This window comes from Emys orbicularis, chromosome 7, assembly GCF_028017835.1.
Source record: "Emys orbicularis isolate rEmyOrb1 chromosome 7, rEmyOrb1.hap1, whole genome shotgun sequence".
Lineage (NCBI taxonomy): Eukaryota > Metazoa > Chordata > Testudines > Emydidae > Emys > Emys orbicularis.
In genome coordinates this window covers 118,451,622-118,477,226 of record NC_088689.1, presented here as the reverse complement: position 1 = coordinate 118,477,226, position 25,605 = coordinate 118,451,622, and the positions used below count along the sequence as shown (strand labels likewise).

The 25,605-nt window shown below is 41.0% G+C and overlaps 1 protein-coding gene across 1 annotated transcript in view; it reads left to right on the top strand.

The window, feature by feature from the left end:
- Window positions 1-25,605, top strand: part of LOC135881945 (contactin-6-like) — a 142,343-nt gene that overhangs the window by 87,303 nt on the left and 29,435 nt on the right. Inside the window, exon 10 of the mRNA XM_065408715.1 lies at window positions 24,973-25,100. Coding sequence (XP_065264787.1) covers window positions 24,973-25,100 — 128 coding nt within the window. The remainder of the gene's footprint in view (window positions 1-24,972; window positions 25,101-25,605) is intronic.

The following is a 25,605-nucleotide window of genomic DNA, read 5'->3' as shown; positions in this document are numbered from 1 at the left end:
AATATTATGGTTGTGTGCATGTATGTTAAATTTTATATATAAAATTCTTGAATAGATATATCATTGCAATTTTATAATTTTATAATATATACATTTTTATAATACATATATTTTTAAAATATATAATTGTATATAATTATATATAAAATTAAACATACATGCACACAGCCATAATATTTACTTGGACTTATATGTTCCCTGATCATGTTAAATTATTATTAATAATTATAATAATCTTGCATTTATGGGCATCCATCCTTAAGAGGTCCAGGCACCTTAAAAAAAACAAACCAACGTATAAATTCCATTATAAAGGCAATGGTTGGGTGTTTGAATTCACCAGCCCCCCATTCCTCCCATGCAGTTAAAGCGTATCATTTGGACATAAGTTAACATAATAACCAACAATCTCTTGTAAATTGCTCCTTCTCTTGATTGTTAAATGATAAAGTAGCTATTGCCACAATTTTAAAGATGATAGAGAGAGTTCTCTGTAGTAGAACTCTTCCAGAAGTCCCACAGAATATGAGGTAGCATCCAGAAAATAAAGTAAGGACTTGTAAGTTTTTTTTCTCACCTAGCAAAATCATATGTATCTTTACTTATTAAAAAGGGGGGAAGTATCCCCTCTAGCTTGTTATATGTATATTTTAATTCTAGCAGGACACATAAATCTGAACTATTTTAACTAAAGGTTACCTGAGTTTCTTTTCCTATTTTATTGTGCAGCATTTATAATCTCCACGGACCCGTTTTCTAACCTTTCTGAAAAGCTGGTTGGCATATTATCTGAGAAAAAATATCGTTCACAGTTCTGACAGGAATGCGATGATGGACAAGTTGCTAAATAAGTCAAACCACATAGCTCCTTTAGGATGATCTAGACAAATTAAATCCTTTGTTAAGGAGATGGGGCTACCAAACCTTTGGAGAATATTTTGCCCTGAAGGAGAAAAGATACTCATTTCCCCCCCATCCGGTGCTTGCTCTTGATTTGATCTATTTCTGATGGCTATGCATAGTATTATCATGAGCAGCTACTCCTTTTTTAATCACATGGTCTGAAAATGTTACCTTTTATCTATTTTATCTCCTACATATAAAAACAAAGAGATTATTAGGCAGAACTGACTAATAAACTGAGATCCACCTTCTTGTTCTGTCTATAAGAGTATTTTCAAACCTTCATTATAGCTGTTTGCTCAAATTTTAAATAATACAGAAATGGGGGGGGGAGGGAGAGAGTGATTTGTACCTCAGATAAAGCAAGTTTTGAACTCTAGACTTTAATCCTGCACAAGTCATTAGGAGCTTTGCCATTGACCTCAAGGGTGCAGGATCAGGACCTAATGAAAACTTTGCTATATATTACAAGTTATTTTGAGCTGAAACAAGCTGGTAGATGGGAATCTTATCCCAGTTGGTCATCTGTGTGAGAGACGTTGTTTCCTGAATACAAGGGCAAGGGATCCCAAATGCTGTAAACACATACGTACATACATATGTGAATCACTCACCCTTTTCTTACAGGAAGCCTGCTGAGGTAAAGCATAGAAATCATTTAATAAGGCAAGAGGAAGGAATATATTAATTGTATACAGCTGTTTCAGTGCATTAATAATCAGTAATAAAAATATTCATAATTTTAAAACTCCAGACGTTTTAATGTTATTTTATTTTTTTAGGAAACAATGCAACTGGACAAAAATCGGTCTAGCAATCTACAAAGGGAAGCATTATTTTACAATATCTATTGGTCCCCAGTTTGACTTGTAAGCTAAAACTTTATTCCAGTTCCATCACTACAGACATGAGGGACATTATCTATCCAAAATCAAGGCTCCAGTACATGATGTATTTCATGTAGGGTTTTCAGTATTTACCATGCACATTATTTGCATTTATCAGGGGAGGAATATGAGGAAATTCTTGAAAAGAAGAAGAATTAGATGCTGTCTTTTAATAACCTATCTAAAGAAAACTTAGACAACTAAACAGATGTTGTAATTGCAGACTTTTATCGCTGCCTAATAAAGATTTATCCAGTAATTGCTAAGATCTTACAGCTGACCTTTGGAGTCAAAGGCTTTGTCTTCACTACCCGCCGATCCGGCGGGTAGCAATCGGTTTATCGGGGATCGGCTTACCGCGTCTAGTGAAGACGCGGTAAAATCGATCCCTGATCGCTCTGCCGTCGACTCCGGAAATCCACCTCGGCAGGAGGCGGCAGCGGAGTCGGCGGCAGCGCGGCAGCGGTCGACTTTCCCGCGTCCTCACCGCTAGGTAAGCCGACCTAAAATACGCAACTTCAGCTACGGTATTCACGTAGCTGAAGTTGCGTATCTTAGGTCGGACCCCCGCTGTAGTGTAGACCTAGCCTTAAACTCAGAGAGATCTGCCCATTCCCAACATGGTGTGTAGTGACCCAGAAGGTATCATTAAGTCAGTGGTTCCCAAAATTGTTCCACCACTTGTGCAGGGAAAGCCCCTGGCGGTCCGGGCCGGTTTGTTTACCAGCCGCATCCACAGGTTCAGCCGATTGCGGCTCCCACTGGCTGTGGTTAGCTGCTCCAGGCCAATGGGAGCTGCTGGAAGCAGCAGCCAGTACGTCCCTTGGACCGTGCCACTTCCAGCAGCCCCCATTGGCCTGGAGTGGCGAACCGCGGCCACTGGGAGCCACGATCGGCCGAACCTGCGGACGCGGCAGGTACACAAACCTGCCCGGCCTGCCAGGGGCTTTCCCTGCACAAGCGGCGAAACAAGTTTGGGAACCACTGCATTAAAGTAAAGGATTTCAATCTGTTTATAGCAAGGTATTGCATTTGAACTATGCCACCAGCTTGCTAAGCAGGAGGGTTCTTCCAGGGCTCTGTGTTTGGATGCACAGATATTATCAATTCCTTGTGTTTGGAAAAATCTAGCTTGCACAATATTGTGAGAGCATAAGGGCCTTGTTCTCATTTACACCATTTGTATGCTAAGGTAATACATTTGGTCTCAATGCAGTTGGTCCTTATTTACAATGGTGTGACTCAGACCCCAATCAGGCCAAGCATGTCAAAAGTTAAAACATTTATGTCACCTGATGAGTAGACATGTCTCCTTAGGTTTTTGTTTGTTTGTTTGCTGTTGATGCTTTTGGTGGTTTGGGGGTTTCTTTGGGGGGGAGAGGGTGTTTTTTGCTATTTGGGGAAGGGGGAAAAGATACTATGTTTGTGGTGGCTTTTTAGCTAGACAAAAAAAAACCCCAAACATAGATACCATGGAGGAGGAAGAAAGGGATCATAAGTTTCCATTTTAAGGCAAAGATTTTCTTTTTTAATGAATTTAGTGCTCATGGAAGATGCTCTGCTGAGAGACCTCAGAACTGAAATTCACTGTCCATAGAACAGATACAAGATAGTCAGCAACAGTGTAAACCACCTACATATTTGCTAACATAATTTAACCCTGACCCTACAAGTACTAGGTCCAGTCCTACAGCCTAGAAGTATTGCATGTTGCACAACTCAGGGAATACCTCAACCAGGTGTCCTCAACCAGACTGATGTTGGGCCAGCCCCCAGCCACGAAAGGCTTTATTTATATGTATTACAATTGTGCCTATAGGCTCTAACCAAAATCAAAGCCAGTTGTGCCAGGCACTGTACAGACACATAGCAAGAGACAGTTCCTGTCCCAGAGATTTACACTCTAAATAGACAAGACAGAAGAGCTGGTCAGGAATTTTCAATTAACATGTGTGCCAATGGAAAATACAGTTTCCACAAAATCAAAACATTTCTGTTTTGCCAAAAAAATACAATTTTTGTTTGGGTGGAAATAAATAAAAATGTTTTCTTTCTGGTTGGCTTGACCCAAATTGTAATATTTCATTTAGTTTAACTGACTCAAAATATTTAGTTTTGAATCAGTTCAAGAAAACATTAAAGTACATTTCCCTATCAGCACATTGTCTTGTCTCTTGTAGTTCAGGCCCCCATTCTCTCCTGTTCGCCAATGGCCACTATGCTCCCTGGAGGATTACATCACACACAATGCAATGCAGACTCCCTTCTCACCAAGCTGCGTAGTACATCATGGGAATCACATGATTTCAGATGCATCATGCAAGATGTTGTCTGGCCAGGGTATCTGGCCTTCAGGGGAGAGTAGGGGCATCAGGCTCTTAAACTACAGCTCCCAAACAGCAATGCACCACAATGGGAAAATGCAGATTAATATTGAACTGACTTGAAATGAGGCATTTCAGGTCAGTTCAACAAACAGAAATGAAATATTTTGATTTCAGAATGTCACAATATTTCATTTTGATTGAAAATGGTGAAACAAACCATTTCAACATTTCCAAATGGAAACTTTTTGAAATGTCTGTTCCACAAAATTTTTTAAAATGTCAGTGTGTTTTGCTTTGATTTCTGATGAAAACGAATGTTGAAATATCAGACAAAGGGTCTGAGGAGCAAAGAAAAGGCAAAGTGATGTGCTGAAGGTCACGCATGAGAGCAGTGGCAGAGAGAAATAGACCCCAGGGCTCCTGATACCTAGTTTAGTGACCCAGCCAATAGACCACACTTCCTTATGCACCCTCTGCTAGCAGTGAGGGGTGGGATGGGACCTTCTGTGCTGACTTTACAGTTTTACATGGGAACAACCTTTCTCACTGTATTTCAGCACTTCTGGCTTCAGGTTTTTCTAACAAAATGTTAAATGAACATATGTGCACCTACAAAATAGTTTGGGTTTGTGTATTTTCAGTTTTGGGGCCCGGTTTCAGTCTGTTCTCATTTATCCTTCTTGCTCTTCCCTTCAGTAGTAGTTTTTCATAGCTTTGATGATTCCCTTTAACTCAGTATCTTATCAGTGCCTGTATACTTGTAAAGAAGAAAGTTCATTTCCCTTTCTAGTTTTTAAAGTGAGCTCTTGAAGTATTGGCATTAGCAGTCAGAACAGTTTTAGATATCTCAGGCAGCATCACTGTAAGTCAACATGAATACAGATTAAGCTTATCTCTTCATGACATTCTAATTTGACTTAGGGAACCAATGGAACTGATTCCGCATCTGCTAAATTTGATTAATCACTTCAGTTCTATTCTTAGCTAACAAGTGAACTGACAGAAATCAAATACATAGATTTGCCTGCCTATTTCCAGTGCCCATGTATTGCTTGTTCTGAAATCACCTATTGAGATATGAAAATGCATGCAAAATCTCAGCTTGCTGGACAGAATCACTTTGATTTTTCTTCTAGCAGGAAGCACTAAACATTTAACATACTCTGCTAAGCTGACAGCATCATCATTACATCTCTTTCAAGAGAATGCTGGTAACAGTGATGAGTATTTGTGTTTTAAAACTATATTTCACTATATGAGCACAGTGGCTTCTTTCTCTTTATATGGAAGGATGGCAAATGATGTTTTGTGGCAAAAATATGTAAGAAGAAGGGATTTATAGACCTTGATAATATATTTATCTGTTAATGACTCTATTGTTATCCTGTTTCCTGTGAATTATGTACAATTTTAGGCTCAATTCTACAAATACTTCTCCACATGCTTAACTTTGCACCTCTGAATAGTGTCATTGAACTCAGTGGATCTGCTCACAAATGAAAAACTAAGCATATGCAGAAGTGTTTCCAGAAATAGGGCCTTTGGTCTAACAGCAAGGAATGAGGGAACCCAAAGACACTCACACCCAAATGCAAAGACTGTGACAAAAACCGTTGGCTGAAAAGTTGTCCATTCATAGGAATGTTGCGAAATTGCTCAGATTGTTCCAAGTTCATTTTAACCATATTGATTTGTCTCTAGGTTCAATCATTTTTCTCTCCTTATCAGTCTCTCTTTCCCTTAAGATAAGAGGGAGGATTGCAAAGTAGAAGGAGCACTTGCTCTGCCTGGAGTGTTGGGGTGGAGGAAGACCGAAAGACTCCAGGCAAGACTAAGACCAAAAATATAACAGGGTTCAACAAAGAATTAGATTAGTTCATGGAGGATGGGTCCATCAATAGCTATTTGCCAAGATGGTCAGGGATGCAACCTCATGCTTTGAGCGTCCCTAGACTCTGTCTGCCAGAAGCTGGGAGTGGATGACAAGGGATGGGTCACTCGATGGTTGTCTGTTCTATTCATTCCCTGTGAAGCACCTGGCATTGGCCACTGTCAGAAGACAGGATACTGGGATAGATGGACCATTGGTCTGACCAACTATTGACGTTCTTATGTTCACTAATGGGTGAAAGATGATAAGAGAGAAGAGAGATTCATAAATCCCAAGGCCAGAAGGAACCATTGTGATCATCTAGTCTGATTTCCTCTATAACACAGGCCTTAAAACTTCCCCAAATAATTTCTAGAGTTTATCTTTTAGAAAAACATCCAATCTTGTTTTAAAAATTACCAATGATGGAGAATCCACTATGATTTCCCTAACTGTCAAAAATGTATACTTTATTTTCAGACTGAATTTGTTTTGTTCCAACTTCCAGGCATTGGAGTTTGTTATACTTTCCTGCTAGATTGAAGAGCTCATTATAAAATATTTATTCCCCAAGTAGATACTTATAGACTGTAATCAAGTCACCCCTTAACCTTCTCTCTCATCCTTGAGACTATCACTATAATGTATGTTTTCTAATTATTTAATTATTTTTGTTGCTCTTCTCTAAAACTTCTCCAATTTTTCAACACCTATCTTGAATTGTGGACACCAAAACTGCACAGTTTTCTGGTGTGGTAGCAGCAGTGCCAAATTAAGAGGTAGAATAAACTCTCTACTCCTATTTGAGATGTGCCCTGTTCATGCATCTAAGGATCATATTAGCACTTTTGACCACAGTTTTGCACAGGGAGCTCATGTTCAGCTGATTATCCACCACATCCCCCAAATCTTTTCAGTCCCCCATACAATAAGTATGACCACATTCTTTGTTCCTAGATATACACATTTACATTTAGCCATATTAAAAGACATATTGTTTGCTTGCACCCATTTTACCATGCAATCCAGATTGCTCTGTATCAATCAATCATTATTTATGATGCCTCTAATTTTTTTCTCATCTGCACACTTTATCAGTAATAATTTTATGTTTTCTTCTAGATCATTGATAAAAATGTTAATTAGCATAGGGCCAAGAACCAATCCCTACAGGACTTCACCAGACGCACACTCCATTTACAATTCCCCATGTACAATTACATGTTGAGATCTATGAGTTAGCAAGCTTTTAATCCATGTAATGTGTGCCATGTTGATTTTATATTGCTGTAGTTCTTTAATCAAAATGCCGTCTGGTACCAAGTTAAACACCTTAAAGAAAGTATTGTATATACTCAATCATAAGCCGGTTCATTTATAAGTCGACCCCCCCAAGATGGATAAGTAAAAATGGAAAATGTTTATGACCCATTCATAAGCTGACCCTATAATTCAGGGGTCAGCAAACTTTGGCTCCCAGGCCATCAGGATAAGCCGCTGGTGGGCCGAGATGGTTTATTTACCTCGAGCGTCCACAGGCACGGAGGTAAACCTAAGTACACAAAGTGTCCCGGCGCACCAGCTGCTTACCCTGAAGGTCCAGGACAGCAACTGGTGGGGAAATGTTTTGAGGGGGGAGAAGCTGTAGGTCAGGGGTGTAACCCCTGTGACCACCCCCACATGACCCCACCCCTAGCCCAGGACCCCCACACTCTCCCCATCCCATCCCTTCCCACCTTATCTGGGGAGGGCCAGGAGAGGATGTCTCTGGCCTGGCTGGAGCTGCTCCAGCAGACTAGCCAGCGCAGCCGCAGCCTGCTCCGGCGGGCCAGACCAGGCGGCGTGGCTGCAGCATGTTCCAGCGGTCTGGGCCGGGTCCTGCTCTGGGGGGCGCCGAGCGGCACGGCTGCAGCCTGCCAGCCCCAGAGCTGCAGCTGCTTCGGAGGCTGGGGGGAGAGCAGCGTGGCCAGAAGCGGAGAGACTCTGGCCCCGCCTCTTCCCTTCTGGCTCTGCTGGCTTTACTGCCTCTCCTTGCTCCCTCTTTTGGGGAGGTGGGGGTGTGTCCCACCTCTCCCTCTCTATACCCGTTCATAAGCCGACCCCCTTCTCTGGTGCTTCCCTTTTTTTACTAAAACAATTCGGCTTATGAATGAGTACCTATGGTATATTACATCAGCATTATTAACTCAAAGAAAGGTAGCAAGTTACGTTGACGGATCTATTTTCCATGTTGATTGGCATTAATTGTATTACCTCTCCTTTAATTCTTTATTAATTGAATCACATATCAGCTGCTCCATGATCTTGCCTGGGATCAATGTCAGACTGACAGGCCAATAATTACTGCAGTCATCATCTTTACTCTTTTTAAATATTGGCACAACATTGCCCTTCTTCCAGTCTTCTGCTCCAAGACTTGTTGAAAATCAACATTGAGCTCCTCAGTCAGCTCTTTTAAAATTCTTGCATTCTAGTTACCTGGACCTGCTGATTTAAAAATGACGAACATTAGTAGCGGCTGTTTAACACCCTCCTGAGATATATAGACGGAAAAGAGTGTTTTTGCATGACATGACTACATCATCAATTTCCCCCCAAATATAGAATAGAAATATTTATTGATAATAGGAGAAGAATGAGCAGGGATAGGAAAAGAAAGGGGAAGATCCTCCTTTTTTTCTTATCCTATCACTTTTGTTTCATTGTCCCCCTTTCTTCCTTTGCTGTTCTCTTTCCATCTGAAGCCATTGCACCGAAACTTAATGAGAATGCAGAATGGGACCCATATAGCTACTTGACCCAATGAAATGTTAGCAGGCAGCCGGTATTAGAAAGCAATAAGAAAAGAGCCTTTTCTCCCCCTTCCCCTTCCTTAGAGAGATTCATAATGGAACAAGCCAATAAACCTAATTTTATCTTATATCACTGACTTCTTAATGTAACGTGTTTAGTACAGCAGCTAGTGCGAGCGTCAGATAGGCAAATGAACCATATGTTCTCATGCTTAAGGAAGAATGACAACCTGCATAATAATCAACATGTTACAATTTACCTTCTGTATGTTGTCTTTGTTAAAAAAAATGTTCAGATTCAGCTCCTGGGAGCCTTGTTAAGGTGAGCTATACCAAGGGGGATGCAGTACATGCTGAAAATGTCCCAAACAATCTGCCACTCTTACCATTTCGTATGGAATTGTAACAAGCTCAAATCCTGTGAGTGTCATTGATGAGCCCTCTGTCACTCTTTCTGAGCTTCATACTCAGCCCTTGATTCATGAATATAAATATCATTGATATTTAGGGCACGATTCAAAGCCAAATGAAATCTTTCCATTGACTTCAATGGGCTTTAGATCAGATCGATAACTGGAAGCTCGGCGTCATGGAAAAGGAGAGTTTTAAGGAGGGTAATGAATTAATATTGTGAATGTTTATGGGTAGACTGGGAAAAAGCATGTTTGAAAATTTAACAAGTGGTAAATGGAGGCTTGCATCATGGGATGATTGGAGGTGGAATTCGACATAAGCTAATAAGATATGAAAGGTAGGTGGAGGTAGGTCATGAAGGGCCTTGAAAGTGAAAATAATTAGCTTATGTTTGATGCAACAGAGAAGGGGGAGCCAGTGAAGGAATGCAAAAAGAGGGCGGACATATCAAAGCAATGGGCTAGGAAAACGATCTTTGCAGAAGCATTGTGAATGGGACTGAATGGGGAAAGATTTCATATGTTAAGGTCCAAAAAAAGGATGTTGAATTAATTGAGACATGATATGATGAGAGCATGGTTGAGAGTGTTAGCTGTGCATGTGGATAGGAAAGACCGTATATTAGTGATGTTATGGAGAAAGATTATGTGCCCCTCATGCTTTGGAGACGCTTCCTGTATATCTGCATAGCTACATACTACTCACCTTCAAATCCCATCTCAAAACTCTCCTTTCCCATGATGGCTCCAAAAAACGTGACAATAATTAGGCTGCTGGAGTTTTATGACCACTGCCTATCACCAATATTGTCTCCTTGTTTCCTTGTACTCAGTGGTCTGTCTGAATCCATCTGTTAACTCTTGCCTTACACACAAATTGCAAGCTCCGTTGGGCAAGGACGGTGTGTTTGTTCTGTATTTGTGCAGCGCTTAGCGCAGTGGTCCATGATTGGGGCTGTTAGGTGACATGATAATAAAAATAATAATAATAAAAGTTGTCAGAGGGAAAGGAGGAAAGGAAGGAAAGCCTGAGGGGAGGGCATGTCATGTTTTGACAGTTTTCTTTCGGAAGAAGTCAGTGTGATCCTGTGCAGAGAGATAAGTGGAGGCACGAGTTGGGGGCAGGTTGAGGAGTGAGTCAAATGCTGTGAATAGTCAGCTGAGATTGCAGGTGGGGGATTCTGTTAAGTTGGAGACGTAGAATTGTTTAGCTAGCAAGAAGGTAGAACTAAACGAGGAAAGAACAAATCTGTAGTGGAAGAAATCAGCATTGTCATGGGATTGCTAGCAGAGATGCTCTGCAGCGTGAGAGCAGGAGCTGAGGAAGCAGATGTTGGGGGTGAGCCAGGGCTGGGGGTTGGCAGGGCTGACTTTGTGATGAGAGAGAGGGAAAATAGTGAAGGAAAGTGGGGAATGATATAATTGACAATCATATCAATGAAAGAAATGGAAGAGAGGGCATGGAATAGAGTGTTGAACACTGATGAGTAGTCATTGGTTCTGGTGGATTGGAAGTCACAGGAAGCCTTCATGGCAGGGCATGAGTGTGGGGCTGATAAATGATGCTGAAAGAGGCTAGGTGCTGGTCAGGGATGGGGAACACAGCAACAGAGAGATCAGAGAAAGAACAGTGCTTGGTGGAGACCAAATCAAGTTAACGGCCCTGTTGGAGTCGGAGAGTTGAACTAGGGCTGCAGGTCAAATGAAGAAGTGAGGGCGAGGGTCTGATGTACAGCTAAGGGGTCGGATGGGTCATCAGTACCAATCTGAAGTCACAAGGATAAGTGTGGGAGATTGTGAGGAGAGGAAGTGGGAGTCAGATGTTGAAATCAGGCGGGAAGACTGATGGCAATGAGGAGTTCGTCGTAAGAGAGAAATGCAGACCTGCTTGTTTGCCTCTTGTCCTCTGTCCCCATCCCACTGTTAGGGATGTTAGAATTTTCATTCACAAATTCCATTTTGATCAGTGTGATTTCATTATAAATATTTCATTATTTGGGTGCTGGAATCTTTCCACTGCATGAACAGATATTAGTGCACCGAGTTGCACATGCAGCTGACTGTGTGTGTTTGTAGACAAAGTGTTCATGACAGTAAGTGTCCAGGGACTGCAAATCAGGCCTTTTACGTCTGAGGTGTGGCTAAATGTTACTTGCTGGTTGTACAGACAGTAAATATGGAATATTTGTGAGACAGCAACAGTTTCGATTTTATATTGACTCTAAGTATGTCCTAGAGGAAGGAAGAATCTCTCTGGGAGTGAATTCACTCCCACACAAAGGGTCACATAAGGCTCAATTCACCATTTAAATCCCACTTCAGTCCTGTATTAATGGTCTAACTTTACATCAGGACTGAGTTTGGTCTTATCAGTGGCTGTATCTGAACTCATAATAATACCTGAAACATCATGAAAAATAATGATTAATGGTGGAATTAGATCTAATAATAGCTGTGTGGGCACGCTGTCAGAGGGTAAGTGAGATTTTCTCTGGTGCTCCTGCATTGTTAATGTCTTTCAAAAACAGCAGAATTTACTAGCAAACAGGAGAAATTGGCAGGCTATCCTTCTGACAATTATATTTGACATTTACACTTCTACTTTCACTATAGAATTCAACAACCAGCGGAAGCTGATTCTTTCCCTCTCAGTAGAAAGCTATATTATATTTCTTCCTGCTGCGGACTCTTGGCTCAGGTTCCCAGGTCTGTAAGGACTATATTTCACTGTGCCACCTTCACATGGCAGAACCATACTGAAGAAACCTTCAACCTCTCTCGGACGGACGATGAGTTTTGGTGTATGCCTGTTGACAGCATGGGAGGATTATTCGTCCTCCCTTGTGCTAATAGAAGGTAATCTTCTCACTCTAGCTGCAGCTTTCAATCAGGTGGCGGTCAGCTGGGTGGGTGGTACTGAACAGGTTGATGACACTTGAATTGGTCCTTGATTAGCTATGCTGCGTAATATTGATTGCTAAGTTTGTAGTTGGGAGTATATTTTTCTTCCTACACAGATTGCCTGAAAAAGTTGTGTGTGTGTGTGTGTGTGTGTGTGTGTGTGTGTGTGTGTGTGTGTGGCGGTGAGAGGGAAGCAGGAGTTGGCTTCCTTGGTGTACTTTTGCAGGAATTGCTCAGTGGTTGCTATATGTATTGATTTTTATTTGAGCAGGCTGGCTAGTTATTTTTCATTTGTAGGATGGAATGTTATCTCCATTTGCAGTTTGGGTAATTTAATCCTTCACAGACACCCGAGGAGCTAAGTATTGTATATATTGTCACAACTTTGAGGTTGGGCAAGTACCCTGGCACAGTTTCCTAGTCTTCTCTTGGAATGAGAAGATAGGATGGGGCTAGACAGAAAGGGGACATAACTAGTGTGGATGAACCTTAATACTGAGGGCTTGTATACACTGTCCTGCAGTTGGGACTATGGGGGTGTGACTAGCAATGCTCAGCAAAGAATTGAGCTGTAACTCCTCCATGTGGACGTTGTGTGTGCAAACACAAAGGTTCTTAGTTTGCATTACACAGTCATCTTCTAACAGGACTATATTAATGTGAACTATAAAACTTATTTCATACCCACAGTATCCACATGCTGGAATTACATCACAGCACTTTGGTTCACACCGTTATTCACACCCCATATTCCCAACTGTGGGGCAGAGTATATGGTGTACATAGCCTGAGCTCACATTGAGACTTTAGGAAAAGACCAGGATGGGGAGTTGCGGTTTGCAGCAGTGGATCGGGGGGAGGATATGCTATAGATAGCCAATATTAATGGAGTGGAAGACAACAGGAATTTGGGGATGCTGAGTAATGTTTTTCTTCAGGTTGAGTTAAACCTTTAATGGCATTTCAGCCACTGGCCTTTAAACCAGTTATTTTTGTGGTATTGTGATGGGATGTCTACCCCACACAAGGACTGACCAAGTGGAAAGGGCCAACTAACCCTGTGACAGGGTGCACCTCAAAGAGAGTCATGGCTGAGAAGTCTAATTGCTGATGAAGCCCGGACGGGGAGGAGCTGGGACAGGCATAAAAAGAGGACATTGGTGATAAGAGGGGGGCAGGGTAACAAGCATTGTGGAGAGGGGGGAAGCAGTAGATGTGATATATCTTGAATTTAGTAAGGCTTTCGATACTGTCTCACAAGACCGTCTCATAAGCAAACCCAAGGAAATATAGCCTAAATTAAACTATTATGAGGGGTGTACAACTGGTTGGAAAATCGTACTCAGAGAGCTGATATCAGAGGTTGACAGTCAAGCTGGAAGGGCATATTAAGTAGGGTCCCATAGGGATCCATCATGGGTGCAGTTCTTATCAATATCTTCAGTATGATTTAGATAATGGCACAGAGAGTACACTTATAAAGATTGCAGACAATACCAAGCTGGGAGGGGGGTGAAAGTGCTATGGGAGACAGGATTAGAATTCAAAATGATTTTTGACAAACTGAAGAAATGATCTGAAATAAATAGGCTGAAATTCAATAAGGACAAACGCAAAGTGCTAAATTTAGGAAGGAATAATCAATTTCACAGATACAAAATAGGAAATCTCTGCTTAGGAAAGAGTACTTCAGAAAAAGATTTTGGGGGGTTATAATGTATCGCAAACTAAATGAGAGTCAATAATGAAAGAGAAAAAAGAGCAAACATCATTCTGGGATGTATCAGCAGGAGTGTTGAAAGCAAGACACAAGAAATAATTCTTCTATTCTACTTAGCACTGTTAAGGCCTCAGCTGGAATATTGTGGCCAGTTCTGGGCACCACAGATTGGGAGATTGGGAAAGATGTGGACAAATTGGAGAAAGTCCAGAGGAAAGCCACCAAAAAGATGAAAGGTCTAGAAAACATGACGTATGAGAAAAGATTGAAAAAAATGGATTTGTTTAGTCTGAAGAAGGGAAGACTGAGGGGAGACAGGATAACAAGTCTTCAAATCTATAAAAGGTTGTTATAAAGAGGAAAGTGATAAATTATTCTCCTTAACCACTGAGGAAATAATGGGCTTAAATTGCAGCAAGGGAGATTTAGGCTACACATTAGGAAATATTGCCTAACTGTCAGGGTAGCTAAGCACTGGAATAAATTACCTAGGGAGGTTGTGGAATCTCCGTCATTGGAGGTTTTTAAGAACTGGTTAAACAAACACGTGTCAGAGATGCTCCAGATGATACTTAGTCCTGCCTCAGTACAAGGGACTGGACTCGATGACCTATTGAGGTCCCTTCCAGTCCTACTTTTTGATGATTCTGTGATTTATCCAGGTGCATCAGGGTCCTTTATATCATGTGTATTTTGTATTGAACAGTGAGTTGCTGGTTAACAATGGACCCACTATACTATTTTTTTCTTAGACAAAATTAAATCAGGTCACTGCACAAATGACCTCATAGGTTCGGTTTGGTTCTTCTCTATGATGAAATGGGGGACTCTACTAACTTATCTTTTATGGAAACTTAGTTTCCTCACCATATTGCATTTTGCCTGGAAGCTTTATCATTCAGTAAAACTCAATTCAGATGTCTGTCTATATTTGCATAAAACAAATATTTGTCTTCACAAATTGTGCATAGATCCTACACCCCAGGTTATGTGAAAAAATAGTAAAAATAAGATACCTGCTTTTTAATTAGCACGGAACAATGTTGTGTTATCGCTTATTATGATTGCTTTATAATATTCTTTATTTAAATATTTTAATAACCCTGTTCAGTTAGATATTGTATCTTTGTTTTGATCCAAATAGCAAACATTGGGTTTAATGGTATTTATTTTCTTTGCAGTTAATTGTGCCATTTGATTTTGAAGCTCATTAATATCAGCCCGCAGATAAAGAAAGTCTTCTTTTAAACATAGTTTATTAAATAGCAATACTATTAGCATACAAATTAATACTTTGAGTGGGATAAACAGGTACAAAGATCATTAACATATAATATAAACAACTGGATCTAAGATGGAAGTCAGTAGAACCTTTTAACTAAAACCAAAGCTGTCATGAGGCACAATTCATTCACTTAGCTAAATTTAAGTCTAATTTACACCTTCAAATTTGACTGTCTTTAGTGATGTTACTTGAGAATCTGGCCCACTTTTCTATTTCTTTCTCTTGTTTTCTGTAATACTTATCCAAATCACTGTAATCTAGTCTCTCTCTCATTTGAATTCTGAATATACGCATCTGAAATTTGAAAACAAGGCTATTAATTTGGGTTCCTAAATATGGATTTATGAGCCTAACTTTACGGTCCTATTTTTAAAAATCTGGTCTCCTGGCCCAATTTGTAAATGTAGTTACCCTGATTGTATAGGCAATTTAGGTAATTAAATTCACAAATGGCTAACAATTCTTATTTGTGTATAGGGCTGGATTAAACCAATCTAGGCCCATTGGCACACCACAACATGGGTCCCTGCAAAGTTTTGTCCCAGCAACGTCACCACAAACCTCCTTGGAGTGATGATAGTAAAGGGGGCACTTTCTGTTCATGAAGAGTGACTACAAGGATACCCCTCCCCCATACTTATCCCAGCAGCTAGGGTTGATCTGCTTGGATGGATGTGCTGACAATGTTGCACCCTCCTCTCACACAGGGTCCTCTATTTGGGTGATGTTGGTAAGACCGAGCAGAGCAGTTGGTCTTGGAGTTAACAATCTATTGAAATGCATGAGATTGTGCACACCAGTCTCAGTTGTTGTTCCAGCTTGTCTGCAGACTCAGGCAAATGTTGCTGGGTTGATTATGATTGATTCACAGTTTAAAGCTTTTCATCACATCCCTGAGGACTAGAAAATTACTTCTTCCCCATTCCCAAAATGAAAGTGGAGATTCCATTCTAATCATATCATTCCAGGAATGTAGTCCCTAGTCATACGCCTAGAGTGCCTATTCCTTAATCAGACCTCTTTGTGCATGCAGTTGTCAGACTTGTGCATTCACTTGTGCTAATTGTGCACACAAGTTGGACACAAAATTTCAGATCTAATGTTTAAAAAATTCTCTCCGTCATTGTCCTAATTGCAGTAGGTTTAAATAACACCATTTTTTTTTAAATTAAAAGACAGTGATTCTGCAGCCCTTAATAAGGAAAAAAGACCCATTGGCTACAGTGAAGACTGTAGGACTTGGACCATTGGGTCTGATTCACTACAACATTAGTCAAACTTTACACCCATGTAACTAATGATTTCAATGGCTTTAGGCTGGTGGGGTACTGAAGTAAAGCAATGGTGAAGTAGGAGTGCAAGTGTGTAAATAGGTAAAATGAATGACATAATGGCACAACTTGCCTTGAATAATTTAGCGGGGTACACATTACCTCTGCCACAGTTAAAAATCTAATGTGTTGACATCTGCTACCTCTTCCAGCTTTTATTTTCTATCAGCCTTGTTAAATACATATTATTCTTTCACGCTCTCAAGATCAAGAGAAATAGCTGTCAACAATCTTTTGTTCACAGCAGATATCACTTTGGGAGATGATTTGTTTGGCACAGTTAATTAAAAGTTGTACATATTGTCTCTGCTTGATTTCTTAAGCTTTTACTTATGTGTGGCAGTGTTAGTGAACACTTTTGGTGTTGCTCAGACTTGTGTCTCCTGCACAAAAGTGGCAAAAAATGTCTTTATTCCTGGAGACCATTAAGAAAATTTTGACTCGGGTGAAAATTTAGTGTTCTTTTTATTTTCTCTTGTAGTGTAAAGTCACAGGCATCCAGAGCTAAGGACTGTAGTTATAGAGATAGGACTTTATATTATGTTTATCTCATAGATGAAGCAATAATTCTAGAAATAATGGATTAATTCAAGTCTGTAGTGGGTGTGTGTCTATTTTATGTGTTTATATAGCACAGGAGCCTGAGAAGGAGCCAGAATTTACCAATGCACATTGCCAAAGAGCCACAGTAATACATCGGCAGCCCCGATCGGTTTGCCCCCCGCCACTCCAAGCACCTCCTGCCCACTGGCAGTACTGCCGATCAGCACCTCCCCCTCACTCCCCGTGCCTCCTGCCCGCCGCGATCAGCTGTTTTGCCATGTACAGGAGGCTCTGGGATGGAGCAGGCTCAGGGGAGGGTGTGGGAAGAGGCGGGGGACTTGGGGGAAGGGCCTGGGGTTGAGCAGCGGAAAGTTGGCACCTGTAGCTCCAGCCCCAGAGTCAGCACCTATGCAAGGAGCCACATATTAACTTCTGAAGAGCCGCATGCGGCTCCGAGCCACAGGTTGGCCACCCCTGATATAGCAGGATTTTCATTCATCGCTTCATTTCCGCACGGAATGGTCACCTATTTGTGTCATTCACTTACACTACGGTAGCACAGCTCAGACCCGGATTAAAATAGTAAGCACATGACTACCTTCAAGCAAGTGAGCCATTCCATTGACTTCACTGGGACTAGTTCATGCTCAGAGTTAGGCACGCAGTCAAGTAGCTTGCTGACATAGGGCCTCAAAGAGAAAACCAATCTTCTGAAAAGCTCATTGACTCTTGCCTCATGACATCTCTTAATGGAAATGCTTTCAACAGATTCACCTTAACTTTTATTCATTTTGTCCTTTGACACATGGTAATTTATTTGCTGGCAAATACTGACTTTCTTGGAGGAGAAAATGTATCCCTTGGTTACTTGTGTTAGATTGAACTTTAAATATTTACGCACATTATTGTCTTGTTCAAGTACTTGGAATTACCTTGACTTTTGATATAAACAAGAATTATTATTACCAAGCTTCATACTGTCCACACCTTGTGAAAAGTTATTATTTTATAGTAAGCATTTCACAAAGCAAAATGGGGTCACTTTTCACAGCTTCTTTTCTTGCTAATCATTTTCTGAGGAAGCTTGACCCAAAGCCAATTGAAGTAAGTGGAAAGATTCCCATTATCTTCAATGAGCTTTGAATCAGGCTCACAATTTCACTATATAAATGACATACTGAAAAATACAAGAAACAGGCCAACCAGCCCAATCCTCTGAGTGAAATCCAGGATTTTACCCTCTTATTTTTCTGGATGTATTTAAATTGTGTCTTGCTTTTCTGCCATGCTCTGTATCCCCATCCTTCTCCAGAAACAAACTCACAGTCTTTGCTTTAACTGCCTTTCCTTTTAACTAATTATGTATTCATTATGTATTACCCTTTGAAATAATTGTGCCTGTGTTCCCTCTTTACTGCCAGCTTCCTAATTTTTAGGTAATGTGACTTCAAATTCTAAAACCACTCTAAAACTTCCATTTGCTTTTGTCACAGTTTCTCTTTGCCAGCATATATTTTGTTCAGTAGAGAAAGCATGTCCAGTTTCAAACTGGCTGATTATTTAAAGATTTGTGTATCAACAGTGATTCTCTAGGTCAAGGATTATCTGACCAACATCTGAGTGGACAGTAAGCAATCCAAATGGATAAACATGTGTGTAGCCAAGATATCATGCATAATATGCATTAATCATTGTGCTCAACTCCATGGAGGCCTAGATTTCTAGAAGAGAATATAGAAACATATCTGAGTTTGCACAGCTAAATTCAGGAAATGAACCATCAGCAGTAATCTCTCTCTGAGCTGGATTAACTTCATAAATTTGAGGAATTTTCCATTAGAGTGAGTTTCAAACTCCAGTCACTTTGGCAGAATGTGGTGTTGAATGTCTTAATAATGAAATCTTTACAGCCTTTGCAGTACATGTGAGAAGTCCCCATGTAATGTTCTGAAACACACTTTGATTAGAATAGGTTGGCAGGATGCTGAGGACTGTTTTGTAGCATTCTGTGTTCATGGAACAAGTCTACTGTAAATGAATAGCAGTGCTTAATTTGTAATCAAAGAGGTGTCTGGGCTCAAGCAATTAGGCGCTGGGACTCAAGCAATTTTTTTTACATTCATAATGGATGCAGCAAGCCCAGAGATGCCGGGGCTCTGAACTGCCAGGCCCAGAGGTGCCGGGGTTCTGAACTGCCGGGCCCAAAGGTTCCAGGCTCTGAACTGCCCGGCCCAGAGGTGCCGGGGCTCTGAACTGCCCGGCCTAGAGGTGCCGGGGCTCTGAACTGCCGGGCCCAGAGGTGCCGGGGCTCAGCCCTGGAACAAATAAAGCACTGATGAATAGACCTGAGTATAAGTGTCAGTAAATTCTAGAGTTCCGTATCAGATCGCTTTACACTGCTTTGGCTGTACAAAGGGAATGTAAAACGGCCTTATATAGGGGAATGCCTTGGCATGGGGCATGCTCTGCTTATGTAGAGGTGATGTAGCCAGGTCTACAGCACATGCTCCTCCTACCACCTCCTCACAACACAACATGCTCTGTTGCTACCGGCTCACACAATGGCATCTGGGGGGCATTACAAACTGGCGTGACTTAGAAGAGCTGTAAATTACACTAGGAGCTGAACTGAACTCTCCTGACCTACAAGTGAGGTAACAGAAAGCTACCTTTGACTTCCCAATCCCTGATATACAAAGTGCTCTACAGCTATGGTGCATGGAAAGATCCTTTGTATAGCCATGCGATTGATCTTTCTGTCAGTAGGTATTCGTTTAGATCTTTATTTAATTAGATCATATGCTCTTTGGACTGTCTTTTTGTTTTATGTTTGCACAGCACCTAGCATAGTGGTCCATGACTGGACCTCATAGGAGCTACCACAATACAAATAATAAATACATAACATATCTAAACTCTCTAACTCCTGCTCAGTCTGAATTATAACTCAGGCATACAGTGTGTGACCATATGGTAATCCACAGGTGAAATATTCTTTGATTTTCACTATACAGAATGAATAGTCTTTGCTTATTAGTCACATCAATCTATTTTATCACCAGTATTTTCTAATGGCTGTGTATCTGCAGCTGTGGCATAGACCCATTTTAAATACCGGAGAAGCTTGCAGCAGAGAGAATGAAACATTTGAAAATGATTTTTCTTCATATTTACATAAGTCCATCTTTCAAATACAGTCATCTTTGACTTGACATATCTTGACTTTAGTAAAGCTTTTGATACTGTATCGTATGACCTTCTCATAAACAAACTAGGGAAATGCAACCTAGATTGAGCTACTATAAGGTGAGTGCAATACTGATTGGAAAACTGTTCCCAGAGAGTAATCAGTGGCTCACACTCATGCTGGAAGGACATAATGAGTGGGGTCTCACAGGGATCAGTTCTGGATCCGGTTCTGTTCAATATCTTCATCAATGATTTAGATAATAGCATAGAGATTACACTTATAAAGTTTGCGGATGATACCAAGCTGGGAGGGGTTGCAAGTCCTTTGGAGGATAGGATTAAAATTCAAAATGGTCTGAAGTAAGTAGGATGAAATTCAATAAGAACAAATGCAAAGTACTCCACTTAAGAAGGAACAATCAGTTGCACACATACAAAATGGGAAATGACTGCCTAGGAAGGAGTACTGCGAAAAGGGACCTGGGGGTCATAGTGGACCACAAGCTAAATACGAGTCAACAATGTAACACTGTTGCAAAAAAAGTGAACATCATTCTGGGATGTATTATCAGGAGTGTTGTAAGCAAGACAAGAGAAGTAATTCTTCCGCTTTACTCTGTGCTGATTAGGCCTCAACTGGAGTATTGTGTCCAGTTCTGAGTGCCACATTTCTGGAGGGACGTGGACAAATTGGAAAGAATCCAGAGAAGAGTGACAAAAATGATTAAAGGTCTAGAAAACATGACCTATGAGGGAAGATTGAAAAAAATGGGTTTGTTTAGTCTGGAAAAGAGAAGATTGAGGGGGGACATGATAAACAGTTTTCAAGTATGTAAAAGGTTGTTACAAGGAGGAGGGAGAAGATTTGTTTTACTTAATCTCTGAGGATAGGACAAGAAGCAATGAGCTTAAATTGCAGCAATGGAGATTTAGGTTGGATATTAGGAAAAACTTCCTAACTGTCAGAATGATTAAGCACTGGAATAAATTGCCCAGGGAGGTTGTGGAATCTCCATCATTGGAGATTTTTAAGAGCCGGTTAGACAAACACCTGTCAGGGACGGTCTAGATGATACTTAGTCCTGCCATGAGTGCAGGGGACTGGACTAGATGACCTCTCAAGGTCCCTTCCAGTCCTATGATTCTATGATTCTATTATCATGTCTCTCTCCAAAACCGATTAAGAGAGGCACCCTTATTTTCTTGTACTGATATCTAGCTTAATGATGTCAATTAAAAAGTGCTAGTTTTTTTCTTCTGTGTGCAGCCATTCTTAGCTGAAAATGTCAGCTAGTTGATATGTTGTTAGATCTAAAAGTCTGCCTCTTTGTTTCATATGTTGCTAAGTTCTGGTTTGATATGTTGATTTATAACAAATTGGCTGTTCAATCCAAACTTACTTTCTTACAGTGCTACTAACAGTATGCATGTGAATGCAGCTCAGCAGCCTCATAGTCAAGGTAACAAGGATATTCACATAAGGCCAAATCCTCTCCTCTCTCTACTCCAAATCCAGAGGCTAAAGCTTCCCTTTCACCAGAGAATTCAGAACGGCAGTATAGCCACTTGTGGCAGCTACTGTAATTTGTTGTCCCAGATGCTGCTGTGCCCCTGTACAGGACAGCTCAATGGATGGCCTTGTCTGGCCATCCTCCCTCATCTCCTGCTGTGTTAAAGCTGTTGACTGTATAAAAGGTAAAACCTGAGGGATGTCATTTGACCCAGTTTGTAAGCAGAGACACGCAAGTTGTGCTGTAAAAAGAGCCCATATTGCTTTTAACAAGTGTCACATTTGTCAAATACTTTGGCATAGAGGGGCAATCAAAACTACTGTATAAAATTACATTGCGTATAGGGAATAACAAGGCAGATGCACAGAACATTGGTTGGTTTCTCAAAGGGAATATTTTCTGTCCCTGGATTTGCTGTGTATTAGTGATTGTGTTGATATCCAAAGACTTGAGAGTGCAGTAATCTTTTCATCAATACTTACTATGGGCTAGTGTGGCCTGAGGCATAGCCCTGCACAATGGACAGTGCACAAACTGCAGCACCCCCGGAGTAAGCCTGGGAAGAACACAGTCACAATGCCATCCACAATTCCCTCTTGCTCTTGTTGGGGGCAGGAAAAAGGGGGCAGGAAGTGACTTACTGGTCAGTACGGGAAGCGAGGCGGGCAGAAGAATAGATGCCCACTGCCTCACAGAGGGCAGCGCTGGTGTTAAAGCCTCTGAACTGATATAAGATCCGAATGCAGCCATGTCTTTCTTCCCAATATGGCTATGCTAGGGCTAGTGACAACCTAGCAAAAAATAAATTGGGTCATTCCTCTATCAGGCTTCCAAAAGGTTTAGGTCCCATTTTAGTTACAAAGTTCCTCAGTGTGGCATGGGGAGATTAGGCTGGTTTAGCATTATTCTTCTTTGTTCACTAGTTTGAGTAGAGTATAATTTATGGATGCATTTTCTAAAGCACTTGAGTGATATAGGAGCGGGGCTTGGGCTCCTAATTCAGTTAGGGACCTTGGAAAATCCCTCCCTTCCCTGATTTCAGTGGAGTTGTGATCGATTAACACCAACAGAGAATTTTGGACGTATATTCTACCTCTCCCCCCCCCACCCAAAAATCACATTTTTAGGAGATGAACAGGGGCGGCTCCAGGCACCAGCGCAGCAAGCACGTGGCTGGGGCGGCAAGCCGTGGGGGGCGGCCTGCTGGTCGCTGTGACGGCGGCAGTCAGGCTGCCTTCGGCAGCATGCCTGCGGGAGGTCCGCCGGTGCCGCAGTTTCGGCGACAATTTGGCGGCGGGGACGCCGAAGTCGCGGCACCGGTGGACCTCCCGCAGGCATGCCGCCGAAAGCCGCCTGACTGCCATGCTTGGGGCGGCAAAAAACATAGAGCCCCTGGAGATGAACAGTGTGAGAATAAACAACATGAACTATACCTGGTGAAAATGTAGATCTGAAGGTAAGTTTAGTCAGTTCTAGGACCTATGAAAGCATTCTGCTGATTCAGCAATAGTGACAGACAGAAAAGCCCTCCCCCTCCATACCCTCACAGAGCTAACTTTTATACTCACACCTGATCCCCCAGCACACTAAACACTGGTGTGAGAGTTCCCTTTCATTGGACAGATAGTTGAACACAGTTTTAATAATGTGTCTACCTCCACACAAATCAGAATGTGTTCATGCAGTTCACAGACAGTGTGGTGATGCTACAAGATGAATTATTATTTGTACTTTATCAAAACTTGGACCAGATTCCGTATTCAGTGACACAGAACAGCTCTCAACTACATCAAGTAAATGAGAATTGTACCCAGGTAAGAGAGTAGAACATAGCGCATGGTACGTTATGCAGATAAACACAACGATCTAAATATATGTAGGAATACAGGATACAATAATATTTTGTATATGTTTCATGTAGTTGATATTACCGCCAACTTCCTGTTGCGCTCTAGTTGCTGTTCATTTGCTTTAATAATTTAAATGTTAAATCATCTAAATTTATGTTGTAAATATTGAACACCCTTGGCTGTGAGGCTTATAAAAATATTTTACATAAAAAAAAATAATGTATCAGATTTATATCTCCCCCTCTGCCACTTTTTATTTCTCCATTTAACTCAGATTTGAAATTAATTTTCCCACTTCTGGATAGTTGCACATTGTGTGTAAGTCTATAACAGGAATCGGCTACCTTTGGCATGCAGCCCGTTAGGGAAATCCGCTGGCGGGCCAGGGCAGTTTGTTTACCTGCAGCGTCCGCAGGTTCAGCCGATCGCAGCTCCCACTGGCCGCAGTTCACTGTTCCAGGCCAATGGGGGCTACGGGAAGCTGAGGGATGTGCTGAGGGATGTGCTGCCCCACCAGCAGCTTTCCCTGACAAGCCATGTGCCAAAGGTTGCCGATCCCTGGTCTATAAAATAACACAGCAAATGTCTAGTGTTATCTGTCCATATTCATCATCCGGGAGGTAACACAATGTTGAGTCCTTGCTCAAGCCACCTCAAAGTTTAACCAGCAAGAACTTAGGCCAAACTGTGCACTTGATTATACTCTGAAATACCACGTTGACTCAGAGGTAAAAATCCAAGATTTTGAGTTTACATTACTTGAGACAGTTCTGATATATACCGTCACTGCTTTTATCTGGCATCTATTTCTCCAACTTTCTTTCCACATATCTCACCATTACCTTTGAGGTTCTCATAATATTAGTCAGTATAAACTAGTCAGTACTCACAAATCAGTACATAACTTAGCAAGGTAAAACATAGTCACTAATAAGGTGATTTCTTAGAGCAATATGACAAAACTGTGTATTTTATGTTTTCATTGTCTGTGAGAGGGTGTTTCAGGCTCTCATCTAGACTGGTAACAACTTTTCATAAAATTGACAAAATTACACAGGCTGTCAGTCCTCATATTTCACATCATAAGCGGCTTACCATCTGGGGTCAGGGAAAAAATCCCCTCTAGTATAATATAGCATAATTAGCTGCATTATTGGGGTTTTATTTCTTCTTCTGAAACATTCAACATTGAACATAGAAGGACACAGAAAATTGGACTAGATGGATTGATGGTCAATTCCAGTATGTCACTTTTATGTTCCTTATACGTTGACAGTTAATAGATGGAGGTGAAAAATAATGGGAATATGTTTAGTTTGTTGTAGGAAAGCATAATCATAATAATAGTATCTAAATATGAGCAATGCAATGCTACTTTTATTACAGTTCCTGTACAGGAAGTTGGTACAATATCCTGTTAAGTTTATCTATCTATCTGTATATTTTTTAGGATCTTTATGCTAGAGGATGGCAGTCTCAAGATATATAATATTACCAAAACAGATGCAGGAGTGTACACTTGTATAGCAATGAATCAATTTGGAGTTGCCAGGAATTCAGGAAACCTGATTGTGAAAGGTATTTTATTGTCTTCATTTGTGCTTTATGAATATTGGAAATGTACATACATATCTGATGAAACATACTGGGATGTCAAAGATCATAATAATACTGTTATGATGCAGGATTTCAACTAAATCTTTACACTGAAACAGAACTACCAGATGGCTGCAGCAACTGTTAAAATGCCTGGCCTATCCACAGGTAGTGACTATGCTTCAGTATCATTCTTCGAGGATATTGACAACAAAGCCTTAGTCTTAGACCAAGACCCCATTGTGCTAGGTGCTGTACAAACACAGAACAAAAAGACAGTCCCTGCCCCAAAGAGCTTGCGGACCAGAAACTTGAACTATAGTGGCCGTGGGCCTCTGAACACCTTTCTGTTCTCCACTATGTATGAGGGGTTGAATCAATGCTGCTCATTTATAGCTTACATTGGATCTCAGTACCAACTTCAGGCTACAAAAATATTTCTGCCACTGTAAATTAAGGAAAAGAGATTTAGTGAATTAATTTGATA